The 17,320-nt window shown below is 44.2% G+C and overlaps 1 protein-coding gene across 1 annotated transcript in view; it reads left to right on the plus strand.

The window, feature by feature from the left end:
• Positions 1 to 15,115, plus strand: part of znf653 (zinc finger protein 653) — a 29,244-nt gene extending 14,129 nt beyond the window's left edge. Inside the window, exons 4-8 of the mRNA XM_041177434.1 lie at positions 349 to 433; positions 3,225 to 3,336; positions 7,566 to 7,680; positions 12,140 to 12,239; positions 14,818 to 15,115. Of these exons, the coding sequence (XP_041033368.1) occupies positions 349 to 433; positions 3,225 to 3,336; positions 7,566 to 7,680; positions 12,140 to 12,239; positions 14,818 to 14,995 (590 nt within the window). The 3' untranslated portion in view covers positions 14,996 to 15,115. The remainder of the gene's footprint in view (positions 1 to 348; positions 434 to 3,224; positions 3,337 to 7,565; positions 7,681 to 12,139; positions 12,240 to 14,817) is intronic.
• Positions 15,116 to 17,320: the final 2,205 nt, after the last annotated feature.

Consider the following 17,320-nt stretch of genomic DNA (forward strand, 5'->3'; position numbering starts at 1 on the left):
TACTCAAGCCGGCCAATGATAAATATTGTGCATTTTTAAAGAAATATTCGGGAGACTTAATATAACTTTGATGCGATGTTTGTGTCCTAGAACATTTTTTTAAATGTAATTTTTCAAACTGGATTCTCAGTTTAACAGCTTGATAGTTGCATTGTTATCTCTATGTTGGTGTGAAAGCTGGTGGTCTGCTGACTTCTGGATCAGCAGGATTTCGTCCTTTGACCGGATGGTGATACCAAGTTGCTGTAAGAAGATGTACTTTTCACTGGCTTCTCGAACACGCTTCAGCTTTGGGATTGAATGGGTGGTGGCTCTCAATGACAGAAATTTTGTTCCTTACTGATGCAGGTGTGATAGGAGAGAGAACTGTCATTGATGGCTCTGCATTGCCTGCAACTGAACCAAGGGAAGCCGCACAGGAAATGCCACATAAGTGAGTATTTGGTTAAAGCTCTCTGTGATGGGGCATTAGATTTAGCTTTTATACTGATGACCTCAGTTTCACTTAATGTCCATCAGTCTTGTTTGTTTCTGAAATATCGGTTGTATTTGTTGCTCTGATGGTAAGGTAAAGCTGATAGAAATAACATTGATTAGTGTTGTAGGTTTTCAGAAACATGCAGATAATCTCTCCCACTGGCTCAGTGGATAAATGCATTGTGTGATATGATACTGTGCCAAGGAAGATCCCAGCTACAGATCTTGAACTTTATTGAATCAGTTGATCTCAACCAGGGGCACCTTATGGGCGTGCAGTGTTTGGCATCCATTTCCATGGATTAGGGAAGGGATTATCACATGGGATTCCTGTATCCATTCATCTTCAGCGACCCTTCCTTGGTAAGGATGGAATTAACTTAGTTTATGGGCAAGTTGACTTGATACCACCATCCAGGCCTGAATGTGGACAGTGACCACTCAGGCTGAGGTAATAAAGGTGATCTGACTCTGGCTGTAGGCTTACAGAATGGATTCACTGACTTGGAGAAGAAACGGGGTGAATAGACTAGTTGGTGGGGAAATACTTTTTTTCATTCATAGACTGGTTTATCTTGGTACACCATTGCCCAGAGTAAGACCGATTGCGTGACACATGCATGCCTGATATTAATAACTCAATGTGTCATTCTGCTGCTGATGCACAGCTTTGTTTAACCAGGGTTATTATCTACAGACTAGTTGCTGGTAGGGGATACTGAGATCACTTGCTTCTAATGACAGAAATCGCAGTTGGCAAGTGATTGTGGATTTTTCATTCCAGTTCTGAAGAAATAGGCATGAAAGGACCTTTTTCTTTTTCTCCCTCTGCTTTTGACGGTTTGTTTGACAGTCTCCAAACTACACAGCCTCAATAGTAAAACGTTTAATTTTTAACAGCGTGAGTTAATGATTAAACTGAGGTTTCTAAGCAAGTTTAAAAAAAACTTGCTCAGTCACTTATCATTGCTAGAAGTGTTAGCCTGTTCAACAGCAGAAAGCTTTGCCTTTGATAGAAAAGATAGCAAAGCGCTGCTCATAGGCAAGAAACTAGGACAAGTGGAACAGTCTGAGCTTTGCTTTTGCCCTTTGTTCACCATGACTCTTCCATCGGCGAATGTGGAAGAAAAATTACTGCAGTAGTGAACTTATGCACTGCCATCTTAATGTCTGTTTACAGGCAGGGGAGGGGAGACAGGTGACCCTCTGCCTTGGGATGTAAACCCCCCAAATCAAATATCAAACGTACAGTGTACTACCAGGCTGAGCTTGTGATACGGTATTGCTCACTGGAAGTCAGAACTAAGTGAGTGTTTAGTCATGCTCTGAGTATAGTGTGTCCCTCCTATTTGAGGATAATGGTGCCAACAATGAAGGGAGCAGGAGTTCAGAGTAGATGGGTGTGTTGAAAACTATGCAGACTGATGGGTGATGGACCTTTTTCAGCTTCGCATAACCATTTTCCCGGGTCAGGAAGGATTCTCCTGTTGATCCCTCTGCCAATCATTCTGTGTCTCATCTCCTGCCTTTGCACAGATGCATGTTTTAGCTCCAAAGCACTTCTCTCCTGTCACTTCAGCAAGCCCTTGGTGTCTGCCAGTGACCAGTCTGTACCAAGAAACAATTACTATGCTGCCCTGCCTCAGGACTTTTCACTTTGTCATTGTAGCACCCTTGTTGTTTGCCCTCCTTTCTTCTGCTATCCACTGGTTCTCCGTAAGCACCTGCTTTGCAAAGGTGTATCATCCATCCTAACATGTCCAGTCCCACAGCATTGAACATTGATTAATATAGCTTTAATACATATGCTGTCAGCATAAAATTTGTCCCTGTCCTATCTAATACAAAGTAAGCTGAGGAGGTGTCCATGGTGGAACCTATTCAGCTGTTGAGTCTGCATTTAGTGTCCATGTTTCAAACCCATACAGAAATTGGTAAAAACAGCCAGTTCTGTTAAGAACATATGTATGAGTAACTGCAGCTCGTTGAGCTCCATCCTGTGGTAGAAATATGCAGCTACAGGAGGAACTGTATACTTGTATTTTAATGTGGGATTACCTAGACAGACCATTCAGCCCAGCCAACCTGTGCCAGTGTTTACGCTGCACGAGTCTCCTCCCAGTCTATTTGCACAGAATCACAGAATTGTTACAACGCAGGAGGTGGCCGCTTGGCCCATGTCTGTAACTCACCCTGTCAACATATCCTTCTGTTCCTTCCTCCCGTGTGCTTAACTTATATGCAGCTGTGCTATTTGCCGCAACCACTTCATGTGGTAGCAAGTTGCATGTTCTCACTACTCTCAGAATAGAGAAGTTTCTGCTGATTTTCCTTTTGGATTTATGGGCCCGTAGCTTTCAATTAGATATTGTTCATAAAATCTCCTCGTCTTTGCAAATGGCTCTTGGGATTATCAGTATCAGGTCATTAGAACACGAGGGCTGTTACATCCAAACCCTATGATGCTTTTGACCCAATGTTCGCGCATACACACTTTTTCAAGAGGAGGGCACGCTATAGCGATCAAATGTGAAGACCTCTGCTGGAGCTATGGCTGGTGCCATGTGGCCAACCAACATGAGATTAGCTGAGCTCAACAGAGCAGAGGTCAAATCTGGGAACTTCTAACTTATCCGGCTTAGCTACTCACTACAATATGTAGACGCCTAAGTACATAATTTACTATGTGGGTCTCCCCATTGCATCACTGAAATGGACTCAGTCTAAACCCTGCATCCTCTCTACAGACCAAAGAGAAAAAAGCGGGGCCACATTATAGATGCCGACGGGATGTTTCAGCTGTTTCACTGTCCGCACGAAGGATGCAGCCAGGTGTACATCACACTGAACAGCTTCCAGGCAAGTACTAACCCTCAGCCATTGGCATAACCTGTTTGAAAGATTAAATAGTCAATGGTTTGTCATTAATTCAAGAGGGGGTGGGGTGCAGTGGGAAAACAAGAAGTTCTCACTGACCCTTCATGCGCAAGGCAGAGGATGGCAGCAAGGTTGCCAAACACCCACAAAAAAACCATGGTCTGATTGGATGTAGTCAGAAGGTTATCACCAAATTTTTGTCATATCAATGAAATATCGATTGCCTCATGTATTTTGTGTACAAATCCAAAAATCTGAAAGGCTGATGTCCACACCATCAAAATCTGGTGGTTTAATCTCCATAAGACCATAAGACATAGGAGCAGAAATTAGGCCATTCGGCCCATCGAGTCTGCTCTGCCATTCAATCATGGCTGATAAGTTTCTCAACCCCATTCTCCCGCCTTCTCCCCATAACCTTTGATCCCTTTACCAATCAAGAACCTATCCATCTCCGTCTTAAATACACTCAATGACCTGGCCTCCACAGCCTTCTGTGGCAATGAATTCCATAGATTCACCACTCTCTCGCTAAAGAAATTTCTCCTCATCTCTGTTCTAAAAGGTCTTCCCTGTACTCTGAGGCTGTGCCCTCGGGTCCTGGTCTCTCCTACTAATGGAAACATTTTCCCCACATCTATTCTATCCAGGCCTTTCAGTATTCTGTAAGTTTCAATCAGATCCCCCCTCATCCTTCTAAACTCCCATCGCGTATAGACCCAGAGTCCTCAAACGTTCCTCATATGTTAAGCCTTTCATTCCTGGGATCATTCTCGTGAACCTCCTCTGGATCCTCTCCAGGGCCAGCACATCCTTCCTGAGATATGGGGCCCAAAATTGCTCACAATATTCTAAATGTGGTCTGACCAGAGACTTATAAAGCCTCAGCAGCACATCCCTGTTTTTATATTCTAGTCCTCTCAAAATAAATGCCAACATTGCATTTGCCTTCCTAACTAGCAACTCAACCTGCAAGTTAACCTTAAGAGAATCCTGGCCTAGGACTCCCAAGTCCCTTTGCACTCCAGCTTTCTGAATTCTCTCCCCATTTAGAAAATAGTCTATACCTCTATTCTTCCTATCAAAGTGCATGACCTCACACTTCCCCACGTTGTATGCCATCTGCCACTTCTTTGCCCTTTCTCCTAACCTGTCCAAATCCTTCTGCAGCCTCCCTGCCTCCTCAATACTACCTGTCCCTCCACCTATCTTTGTATCATCTGCAAACTTAGCCAGGATGCCCTCAGTTCCTTCATCTAGATCATTAATGTATAAAGTGAAAAGTTGTGGTCCCAACACTGACCCCTGCGGAACTCCACTAGTCACTGGCTGCCATCCTGAGAAGGACCCCCTTATCCCCACTCTCTGCCTCCTGCCAGACAGCCAATCTTCTATCCATGCTATTACCTTGCCTCTAACACCATGGGCTCTTATCTTACTGAGCAGCCTCCTGTGCGCCACCTTGTCAAAGGCCTTCTGGAAGTCCAAGTAGATAACATCCTTTGGCTCTCCTTTGTCTAACCTGCTTGTTACCTCCTCAAAGAATACTAACAGATTTGTCAGGCATGACCTCCCCTTGATGAAACCATGCTGACTTTGCATGATTTTACCATGCATTTCCAAGTATTCTGAAATCTCATCCTTAATAATGGATTCTAAAATCTTACCAACGACTGGGGTCAGGCTAATCAGCCTGTATTTTCCTGTCTTTTGCCTCACTCCCTTCTTAAACAGGGGGTTACATTAGCGATTTTCCAGTCCTCTGGGACCTTCTCTGACTCCAGTGATTCCTGAAAGATCACCACTAACGCCGCCACTATCTCTTCAGCTATCTCCTTCAGAATTTCAGAATCTCATTTCCAGATGAAGCCAATGTCGCCTACAGATAATTCAGTGTTGTTTTTTTTCACCTTTTTTTTTGAAAAAAGAATTGCCTATAATGTACATTCAACAATATAAATAACACTGCAAAGTGGGAATCTGGTGCCCAAAACAATTCAAATTGTGTTGATTTGAATAAAGCAACCTTGGATTAAAGAGCAGATTGCACCCTTGTAAGATCAGTAGTCATATTTTTGACCACAAATTTTGGAAACTCATTACTTAAACTAAGCAAAAAGCAAAATACTTTGGATGCTAGGAATCTGAAACAAAAACAAAGAGCTGGAAAAGCTCAGCAGTTCTAGCAGCATCTGTGGAGAGAGAAACAGTGTCAACGTTTTGAGTCTGTATGACCCTCCTTCAGCTCTAAAGAAGGGTCATACGGATTCGAAACGTTAACTGCTTCTCTCTCCACAGATGCTGCTCGACCTGCTGAGCTTTTCCTGCATCTTCTGTTTTTGTTACTTAAAGTAAGCATTTTAAATTTGGAAATCCGTTTTAAGAATTCTCCAGGTATCAATTAACAGCAAGCAAGTCCATGTCGGTTCTTGATTCTTGTAATCTCAAAACAAAACTATAGCAGCAAGGCAAAATCTTCACGCATATATTTTAAGAGCAGCAGCATACTGGCCTTCCAATGTTCCTCTGATTGACATCCCCATCCAGTAAGATGGCAGCCAGTGGTGGAGTCTGCAAACCTGCTGGCCATCCATTAAAGCCAAGAATAGGTTGGTCCATGCTGCCACCCCAGCGTGAGAAATTGGATCATTTCTAATTCTCTGTGCAGCCGGAGCAGAAGAACTGCCTGCGCTCTTATCAAAAAGAAAAGCTTGCCATTATATATCGCAAAGCACTCCACATAGCCAATGTTCCCTTCAAGACGCATGTGTGACCACGCAGCAGTCTTAAAGGGACCACACCACGTAATAGACAGCAAAATTGATGGGAAGGGCATAGACAGCGCTTGATGTGGTGTATTTGTCTTTGTGTAGTGTGGCGATGTTGCACGAAGCAAGATGCCACAAACTATAACGAAATGACTAATCTGCTTTTAGTAAAGTCAAAGCACCAGAAGACTGCACAACAACTCGATGCACAATGGTTTCACGTAAATGGTTTCCTGTTTTACTATAGTATCAATTAAACTTCATTTGTTTCATCCTTTTTCTCTAGTTATTAATGACCAGGTTCATTTGCATGTTCTAGTTTATACATTCTAGTAGTTAAATGCAAGAATTTTTTTATAAAACCAGGACAATGAGTCAAAGCTGCAAGGAGATATCCTACTTATATTACATTTGAATACCAATTGCTTAAACACTTGCAGTTTGTTAAATGATTCAAATAATTGTCGCAAGCAATATTGTCACTGTGCTTGTTTAATAAACTACTACCAGTGTGCTAGTGGACAAACAGCAATAAATTTCATCCACTTCAATGTGCCAATATGCTTCTTGTGCGAATAACTCTGAATCCATCTCCTCAATTGCTCCCACTGCTATCATCACCAGTGACAAACCTGCAGCCACCAGTGCATCACTTTCCACATAGCTCAAAATCCTCTTAAGTGGATGCATCCCCCAACCAACCAATTGAAAAATGAAAAACGCATCAATTGTAATTCCCTCAAAAAAAAATTGATTCTGCAATTCTGGATCATTTAATTTCCTCAACCAACTAAAACAGATTATCTGGTCATTATCACATTGCTGTTTGTGGGAGCTCATTATGCACAAATTATGCATTGTCTACATTACAACAGTGACTACACTTTAAAAGTGCCTTATTGGTTGTAAAGCATTTTAGGGTTTGTGGACATGAAAGGCACTATATAAATGCAAGTTCTTTGTTTCTTCAGTTATGTTGCTGGTATTAATTCACATTTTAAATGGATACGGTCGGAAAGATTTGCACAAAAATTTGTTTGCATTGCTTAGAAAATGGCAATTTAGCACAGCGGTTCTGCAGACCAGAAAAAGAGACAACCTGGTGCAGCTTGAATGGGTGATTTTGATTGGGTGGGGGTTGGTGATGATGGAAAGGAAATAGCATATAACCCAGCCTTGATACTTTGTACACTTGTGGATAGCAAAACTGAACCTGATTCAGAGCCACGATTATGCACTGACAGTATCCTGATTGCAAGCTTGTCAGTGATTGAATATGGAACAATGGATGAAAGACCCATGGTCACCACCTGACTTCTGGGGAGAAGGAAGGCATACTGAAGGACTAGAGAGTCAAACTTAACTTTTAAGTGTTGCTTGCTTGTCTAAAAGGAAAATGTTGCCCCTTTTAATTTAAAAAAAAACCCATTTCTTTCTGATCAGAACCATGTCAACCTTGTGCACAGAAAAGGGAAAACGAAAGTCTGTTCTCATCCAGGCTGTGGAAAGAGGTTTTATTTATCCAATCATCTACGGAGACACATGATCATTCACTCAGGTGAGTTTGCGATAAAACTCTACAGCCCTTACGTGAGAGATTTTAGTTACCACTTTTAACGAGAAGATTGCTTTTCCAAGTTGCAACCTGCTCATTTAGGTTGGAAGCCATGAAAACATATTCTTTAAGCCCCCCCTTAAACCAGCTTATATTTCACCCCTCTCCTTGGATTCACCTAGTTCTGTTGAAGGGTTATGAGGACTCGAAACGTCAGCTCTTTTCTTCTCCGCCGATGCTGCCAGACCTGCTGAGTTTTTCCAGGTAATTCTGTTTTTGTTTTGGATTTCCAGCATCCGCAGTTTTTTGTTTTTATCTTCTTTAAGCTTATACTTGTCTTGAATAATGCAGATACCATCAATGAAAGGCTCTTGTGAGCTTTGATCTCTAGTCACCAGCTGCAATCTCTTGTGACTGATGAGGAGCTGTTTTGTATGTAGTGCTGGTTTATTGCACGTGAAGGTAATTTGAGTCCTTGGCTGCATCTCCCACATGTTAATTAGAAATCTAAATTGGATAATTAGGTCCTTGTAACCCATTGTGCATCTTTTTTTGTGTCTTCAGATGGATATCGGTAGGGGTTTAGAGAAGAGTGACCAAATTGGTTCAGACCACGAACACATTATCTAGATGAAGCTTATCTGTCCTATCGGTTTCCCTGGGAAATAGGTTTGGGGTCTGTGTCCATGAAAATTATACATTTTCTATTGGAGAGAATGGATTGAAGGACCGCTTAATACTTTCTTGTAGGTGCAGACCTATGGAACTGAAATTGCTTTCGTTGGGGACATGACCTAGTCCTTCAAATTATAAACAGGATAGTTGATGTTGATATAAGTAGGTGGTGTATGTAAATACAAAAGAGTTGAGCTTTATGGTGAAGCTAAAGCTTCATGGAAATGGAATTGAAGATTATAGGGAGCAATATCAGTAGAAACGTTGAATAGTTTACAGAGCACAAAGAGTAATTTACGCAGGATGTGGAACAGTTATCAGGAGGAAGCTGAGTTTTGGAACCTGAGAATTTTTACCTCCTTTAGAAAATTGAGAAATATGATTAGGCCGTGACAACGCAAGATTCTAAACGCTCCAGTTTTCTCTTGCACATAAGTGTTGAGCAATTGGCCTCAGGGCTAATGCAGCCCTGATAATCTCGCTGTGAAAACTCAGTAAAACTGTCCTTTTTGCCCTTCTTGCTGACTGATTTGTGCTGTTTGAATTCTGTGGCCTTGGAGGTTTGAGAGTAATGACTTTTAGAACTGTTGCCTTGGTGATAAAACTTTAATTAGAACACCATGATCTGTTAATATAAGCAAATAAAAATATACACGCATTAATATGAGCAGGCATTCGAGCTTCATGTATGGTACCCAAGGCTTGAAAGTATAAACTTGTACATCCTGTGGAGACCAAAATCTTGGATAGCTGTATGTCAGTATAATTCTTTTTTATTTGAATGGCTGGGGAATCGGTTATAGTTGGATGTTGAGGTTAACAGTCCATTCAACGGCTTCAGCCGATGCAGTGTGGAATGGTTGTGATGCTGCCAGGAATGGATCTCTCGGGGCAGGAGTTCAGTACGTGGGCAGCGTTCTGACTTGGATGGCCCCCCCGTCACAGTTTGAGCTGTTGCTTGCGTTCCGCCGGTGGAGCAGGTGGTCACGCCACGGGCTGTCCAGATTTTCCCGTGGAAGATTGGAGCCTGGAGCTTCAGCGCTCGGGTCAGTCACCAGGCTGTGGTTGGTGATGTTTGCAGTCACCCACCCAGGAGGTGCGCCATCGAGAGGTGGGGTTGTCATCGGTTTGTGGGATGTTGAGTGCGTTTCCATTAGGGGCTACGGGGTTTCAGATGAGAGCTTGTTTTTTTTTTTTGAGGTCCTGTGTCAATGGGAGGCAGATGTTTTCCCTGCTGAGACCAGGAGGCTCAATGTGTGCCATTCCCAACATGCTGCCACCAATCCGACATAGCGACCATTACCAAGCCAAGGAAACCACTCGACCACCCACACAGCTACCGTACCATCACCCTGCTCTCAATAACATATAAGGTCAGTTATAGTAACACTCAGTGACACCTTTGATTGTAATTAATCCCTCATGTTTTCAAAAAAAAAATAATGTTCCCTGGGAAAGATGCGAGTCTGTAACCTTATGGGATTGAAACTACATCAGGGGTCAATTTATGTCAGAGACAGGACTGTGGTTTATAAACAGCAAAGCTCTGTGACGAAATTAGAGCGACAGCTTTGTAACTTGCTTCCGGTAGCAGTATTATATAATGCAGTGTTTTCAGTGAATATAAATAACATTAAAACCTACTCCTTCACTTAACTTCAGCCGAGCTGATACATGCAGAATGGACTGCAGGGCATGACGAGTGCTACTGGCAGGACCCTGTGATTTATGGAAATAGACAGAGGCCTCCAGTTTTAAGACTATAGTTTTAACAGACTTTGCAGAGAAGTTCTAATACTTTTAGAAAACATCTGGCCCCCAGGGTGTTTTATAAACTTAACACCTACCTCCCCTGATACAACCTAGATTTTTGCAGTTGAGATAAGAAAACTGCAAGCATGCTGATGTCGTGGCAGTGAAAGGAGTTTACATTTTGTAAAGCCCAGAACACGCAATTTGGCACAAGGCAGCATTTGCTGCCAATTCCACTGCTTTTGACACAGTATGCTGTGTGCATGAGCTTCTCCAAAGTGCACTAAAATTGCCCAGGTATCGAGCAGTAAAGATATTGGCGCCTCAGCCGTGACGAACGACTTGCTTCATCTCTGCCAAAATTTGATTCAAAGAGGCCAAAATAGCTAGTCATTTCTCATCAGGGCTCGTGCACAAAGAATAGACACTTGGCAAGGTGCAAGCAGCAACTGAATGAGTTGGCAGGCTAGCACTAAAGCTCTTTAATACGCTCGGTAGTATGACCTGAGTAGAGATATGGAAATGCCATGGTTGTGATACCAGACCATCGGTCCAGTGGTCATGGCCTTAAATCCTGTGACAATTTATGAAAGTGAATTTAATAAACCTGTGCGTTTGGACCGGCGAGATATGACCGTAAAAAAAAACCTGTCGCAAAACTCGTTCAATACCCTTCAGTAGAGGGACCATCCCTATCCTGCCTAACCAGTGCATAATTTTAATTTAATGCCCTCTAAAGTGGGCTACCAAGCCACCCTGAGATGATCAGCATCCTAATTGGGTCAAATAGACATGGGCATGAAATGCAGCCGCCTTAGTGTCACCAAGAAGCAATTTAGGGGGGGAAAAAACCATCTGCCAGTAACATCTAGTGGCACAATATTGACCCTGCACCAATCTACCTCCTCATGGGCCACAGAGGTACAGATCCTATAACATCCAGGACCATCCACACAGTGTGAATTTATAGTCCTGTAACTTGCATATAACTCACTGATGCCAGCAGACTTGATGTTTCATTTCAGATTTACCCAATGATGAAGCACAGAAGAAAGGACAGTACTTTGCAGATCCCTTCACACAAAGCTCATGGCAAATGAGCTATAAGCACAAATAGGACTGAGTTGCTTTTTACGGGGAGGGGTGGGGTTGGGTGGGCTCAAAGGGCACAGAGCGGAAGGCTCCATCTCATGATATCCATTTGGGAATTTGGCTGTAGACAGTTGGATACATCGGTCTTGGGATAAGGGCTATTTTGGACTGAGGTGAGAAATTCCTTCACTGAATTGTGAATCTTTGGAATTTTTTTACCTCAAACGATCATCAGTAGTCGAATAAATTCAAAATTGAGATTGATGGATTCTGGACACCAAGGGAATCAAGGCACGTATGGATTGGGCAGGCAAGTGGAGTTGAGGTAGAAGATCACCCATGAATGATGGAACAGGCTCAAGGAGTTGAATGGCTGACTCCTATTTCTTGTGTTCCTTTGTACTTACCTGACACAGCGCTGGCAATGTTTGTTTCCCGCTTTTCCAGGCCTTATGTTTTTATGATACTAAGTGATAGAGTGGGGAACTACCAGGCGAGTACCACGCTCAGGTAATTTAAAAAAAAATTGACTTGCCTACACTTGGGTTTTAGAGGACTAGGCCGTGTGACTGAGGGTAGCAAAGAGCTTCAAAAGTTTGGAGTCCTGAGAGAGAATTAGCTAAAGCAAAACTGTGAATGTGCAACTTAGCAGGAAGAGCATGTGGGATCGTTGGGAAGAAAAGTTCAGATCACGTGATAATTCACCTTATCAGACAAGGTTTTCTTGGATCCTTTCCAGGAGTGTGAGAGAAGTGCTGGGCTCCCAGATACAGAAGCAGCATCCAAGTCTTTGAGAAATTATTGAGTGGTGATGAAATGTTTGGTATGAAAGAGGAGACTTTGTTTATTGGAAGATAACTTCATGCAGGTTGCTTTTAAATCTGTCTTAACTTAAAAATAAACTCAAAATTGCTGGTTTTAATTTTAGTTTTCTGCCCCCTAGGTGTGCGAGACTTTATCTGTGAGACATGTGGCAAGTCATTCAAAAGGAAGAACCACCTTGAAGTTCATCGAAGGATGCACACGGGGGAGACACCTCTCCAGTAGGTTTCTTGTTGCATTGCAGTTCTCATAAGGAAAGCAGCTGAGCTGTTTTGCTTGTAGTTTTGTCTTGTGTTCCCCCCCCACTTGGAAGTTTTTGAACTTTCGAGTAAGCTGAGCATCTTAATTGCATTTCAGATTTATTAATATATTTTGCTCACTTACGGTAAAAGATGTCACCGTGGAAAGGACCTCTCATTCTATTTTCTCCCTTTGGCCCAAAGTATCAGTGTCAAGCCCTTCCAAGCCGTGTACGGCACAGAGGTTGGCAGGGCAGAGTTCCGTCTACGTCTACTGTGCCCACCAGAGTGCCAACTCCGTAACTACCTCTCGTCCCCGCTGAGATTACCCTGTCGATGCCAAGTGTTATCGTACCCACTCGGACCATCGGTGGATAGTTTGCGATTTTGTTTCCTTGCAGTGAAAGCTCATCCTGCCAGGTCTCGGACGTGAGAGGATAGTACAGTGCGCTGCCCTTAGTTGCCTGGTGTTCAGTGCATTTTACACCCATGATTTGACAGGCATTAAGACCGCCCACGAAGCCCTGTTTTCAGCGTCAGGTAAGATAGCTGACAGAGCAATCATTCTGATCATTAAAGAAAAACTCAGGAGCATGGGTTTAAAAAAAGCTCAAAATTGCTAAGCCACCCTTGCAACCCGCTCTAATCTTTAGTGTAAGTTAAAGAAGTTGCTTGCCGTTCAACCATCTTTATACTTTACGCTGTGTTTGTTAAACTTGTGCAGGCAAGTGGGATTAGAGGAAAAACACGCCAGCCTCCTGCCTTTCCCACTCTTTTTTTTGTTATTCCTTTCCTTTGGCCGATTATAAAAAAAAAACAGTTCAAAGTCAGGTGGAAGAAAGATTATACAGATGCCAGCTCATATGTCTTTCTGCTTCTGGCAGTGAAGGAATAAATTCAAGGAGGCAGGCAGAGGGCAGTGATGTCTTTCAGGCCTGGTAGGATTTCTATTGTACAGCCCACTAGCAAAGAAGAGATTAATTTCCATAAGGGGCTAAGTGAGACGAGAACACTCAGACGCTCCCTCTGTGGGTAAAAACGCTGCATTTGGCATCCCAGGATGTGGCGCTGTGCCACAGGGGCTAGAAAGTCCCTCGTTTGGACTCAGTCGGTGCCGGGTTGGGATGGTCGCACTTGGAGTCCTGTAGTTGACATTCTTGCCCCTGAGCTGGGGAAGGCAGCAACATCAGCCCAGGTCTGTTCAGGTACCCCTGTGGGAAGGCTTAGGCATGAAGTGGATGAAGTGAAAGAAAAGGGGGAGCAAGGGGCATATCAGGTGGTCGATCTGCCACCTGCCTTTTTTTTGCGCGCCGCTGAGGTTGAACTCCGCCCCCTTTATATTGACTGGCCTTGCCATTTTGGTATCATCAAAATCCCACTATCATCAATGAATTGCTAGTGACCTCCCGGAGCCAATAGTAAAGCAAATGAACCATAATGGCTCCGATTTGCTTCCTGGCCAGGCCAGCAATAGGAGAGTGACAGCTGGTCGTAGTGACTTCTGGGCTACAGAGGACTAAGTTAGCTTGAGTTCCCACTTATTTCAGGGACTAAGCATCTTCTAAAGAAGAGGCTGCCCACTGGGGAAGTTTGGCCTTCTCAGTCTGAAGAAGAGATGTCTGAGGAAAAAGTGCTTGCCATGTAAGATGGATAAGGAGCATGGGAAAAGTAAATCGATTACATTGAGAATGGAGGGGCACAGGTTCAAGCTCCTAAGGAAAAGACTTAAAATCTTTATAAAAAGTAAATTGTGAAAAAGAAGCAAAATAAGATGCTGGAAATTTGGAATAAAAAAATAAATTGGAAATACTCAGCAAGTCTGGTCTGCAGGTTTCAGGTCAGTGAAGAACTGATGTAAAGGCATTGACCTGAAATGTTAACTCTGTCTCTCTCTCCATGTGCTGCCAGACCTGCTGAGTAATTTCCAGCCTTTTCTGCCTTGCAAAGATGAAAGACTTGCATTCCTATAGCAGCTTTGACCACCTCTGGACATCCCAAAACACCTCTACGGCCAACAACTTACTTTTGAAGTGTAGTCACTGTTGTAACGCCACAGATGTTGAGCCTTTCCCTCCCTATCCGGCCCCCTGTGGGCGTACCTGCACCACCTGGACTGCAGCAGTTCAAGCAGGTGGCCCCCCACCACCACCACCTGGGCAGATAAGTGCTGGCCCAGCCAGCGATGCCCACACCCTGTGAAAGAACATTTTTAAAAATGTGCACAGCAAGCTCCCACAAAGTTACGATGACCAGATGATCTGTCAACACAAGACTGATATCAGGAAGCTCTTCCATGCGTAGAGTGATCAGCACGTGGAGTGGACTCCTAGACAGAGCAGTGGTAGCAAAAGCCCTTAAAAATCAGTATAGAGACAACTACTTGCTGCAATGGTGAGAGGAGGGGAGGTGACTCTTGGGTGGATGAGCTAAGTCCTCATCACCTGGGCAGAGTGTGGAGTTGAAAATTGGAATGTTGAACCTTGCTTGGTGTGAATGAGGTCAATATTGATCAGGGTTTTCTTTCCCCCCCCACCCACCCACCCAACCGTGGTGCTTAAAGGTGTGAAATCTGTGGCTATCAGTGTCGACAGAGGGCGTCGCTGAACTGGCACATGAAGAAACACGACACGGAGATACAGTACAACTTCACCTGCGAGTACTGTGGCAAGAAGTTTGAAAAAATGGACAGTGTCAAATTTCACAAGTTAAAAAGCCACCCTGAGTGTCAAACCATGTGATGCTACTGGACTTGGGACTGTGGTAATACCTGAGGCACGTGCACACAAACCCTCCTTGACTCTGTAAATTCTGTGCAAGTACTATGACTATATGGAAAATGAAATTTTATATTATTTTCAGCTTTTTCTCTATATTAAATATTTTCAAATGGCGGGGGAAATGGAGTGGGGGAAGGGGGTGGTGTCGAATGCAATGAGCTTACTTGAATCTTGGGCCAGTGCAATCCCTGGTGCCGAGGTGGGTGTGTCACAATTGCAATGCACTCTGAACTGACCTGATGAAGCCAAAGGTGGACTTGGTGCTGAACTTGTAAGTGTCTTGCAATTAAATAGCATCATTTTTAAACTCCTGATTACCAGTGGGTCTCAGAATGGCATGCAGTGGGTTTGATGGCACGCTGTGGATGGCAGTGCTGTTATTGGTGAGCATTCTTCTGCCTGGAGCTCCGGTGAATTACCTCGTCGGGCTGCTCTGCAGCAGTGGCCGTTAATAACTTGGCCTGAATCAAGCTCCAGTTCACCTGCTTTCCAAGAGGTTGAAAAGCAGCCTTTAGGAGCCTGTCGCGGCCACTTCCAGACAATCCTTTTTATGGAACGACAACCTGCCCAGCTCACAATGAACACCCGGCTGGCAGGCGAGGGAAAGGGGCTTGTTTCACTATTTAGAAACAAAATCACAGACAAATACCAATGGCAGCAAATGAATTGGCCCATCCAGGTAATCATTTTTATCTTGAAGGTCATTTTTCGGGGTGTAGTTCCATGCCCATGCCGCTATTATTTATACATGGGCTTTGCTGTTAGTTGGCTACTGAAGTGCATGAGGCATCACCTGTGCGCCAGGCTCTCCTCACCTGATGCCCACACAGACTCTGGGGCCAGTTGTCGTGCCCTTGATACCACCTGGGCTTTGATTAACTAACACTCAGCGCAGAGCAGGGAGTGAAACGTGGGACCTTCCTGGTTTGCGTGGCTCAGTTACTATGGGGTAGTTAGGAAGCAAAGGGTTGCCGTGAAAATGGGAAAGTGTAGCAGGAGCGAGCTGGCAGGCTGAGTAGAAGCAATGTGGTCACTACCATGTCACTGGCTGATACTGTCACCTCGGTGTATGTGACTTGCTGACCCAGGTTTATTGAGCCCCCCCCCCCCCGCCCTGTAGATTTTAGCAGGGCACAGGCTAAAAGCAGACTGAAGCATCCTCCTCTGCCATCGCTGTTGGTTTTTAAAAAAAAAATTCAGCCTGTCCAGTGATATGCAGTTCTGCTGTGTGCGGAGCTAGCTGGTCTTTGCCAGGCTGGCATTTAGGATGCAGTTGGCCTCAGTGCCTGTGGGTCACTGAGGAGCAAAATCAGCAGGTCACTGTCCAGGGCTGGAAAGTGCAAAGGGTAAATGTTTGGTGAGTGCAGAGTCAAGATTGGCTGTGATGTCCCCCCTCCCCCCCCCATCCCTCCCACTCGCTGAGATTGCAAAAGTGACCAAGTTGGTGAGGTACCAGCGAATGTACAGAATCGTGCCCTTGTGTGAATTTTCACCTTGAGAAGAGGGTGGAGGTTTGGAAGAGGAAAGAAAAACACACGCTGTATCCTATTTGGTTACTTAACATACTGCTCCTGTTTACATTGACCATTCCACTGAAAGGCCTATGGGTTAGACAGCATGAGCAAAAAGTGACTCCGTGTACAACTGGAGAGAGAGAGAGAGAGCTGAGGGGGCAAGCAATATAAAGCTGGAGCTATAAACTCAGGTTTAATCTGAGCCGTGATGGTTTTAATAAGGCCTCTCAAATTCTTGCCATTGGAAGCTTGTAGATGTTAGATTTATTCACTCTCTTTCTAGCACATATCTAATCACCCCCCCTGCCTCCTGACCCTCCATTAGCACAGGCAGCATAGCGCAAAGCGGACTTGAGATTTTATTCGCTCATCGGATGGGGGTGTCCCTGGCTAGGCCAGCATTAATTACCCGTCCCTAATTGCCCTTGTTCAGAGGACACTTAAGAGCCAACCACCTTGCTGTGGGTCTGGAGTCACATGTAGGGCCAGACCAGGTAAGGACGGCAGATTCCCTTCCCTAAAGGACATTAGTGAACCTGATGGATTCTTAGAACAATCAGCAATGGTTCTGTCGTCATCGTCATCATCAGACTTTTACTTCCAGGTTTTTATTGAATTCAAATTCAGGATTCGAACCCTTCCCCCCCCCCCCAGAGCTTTATCCTGGGTCTCTGGATTACTATCTAGAGATGATACCATGACACCACTGCACCCCCTGTGCCCCCCTCCCCAGCCTTCTGGGATACCAGCGTCAGACTCTTGGGGTCTTTCA

The sequence above is a fragment of the Carcharodon carcharias genome, chromosome 30 (assembly GCF_017639515.1).
Source record: "Carcharodon carcharias isolate sCarCar2 chromosome 30, sCarCar2.pri, whole genome shotgun sequence".
NCBI lineage: Eukaryota > Metazoa > Chordata > Chondrichthyes > Lamniformes > Lamnidae > Carcharodon > Carcharodon carcharias.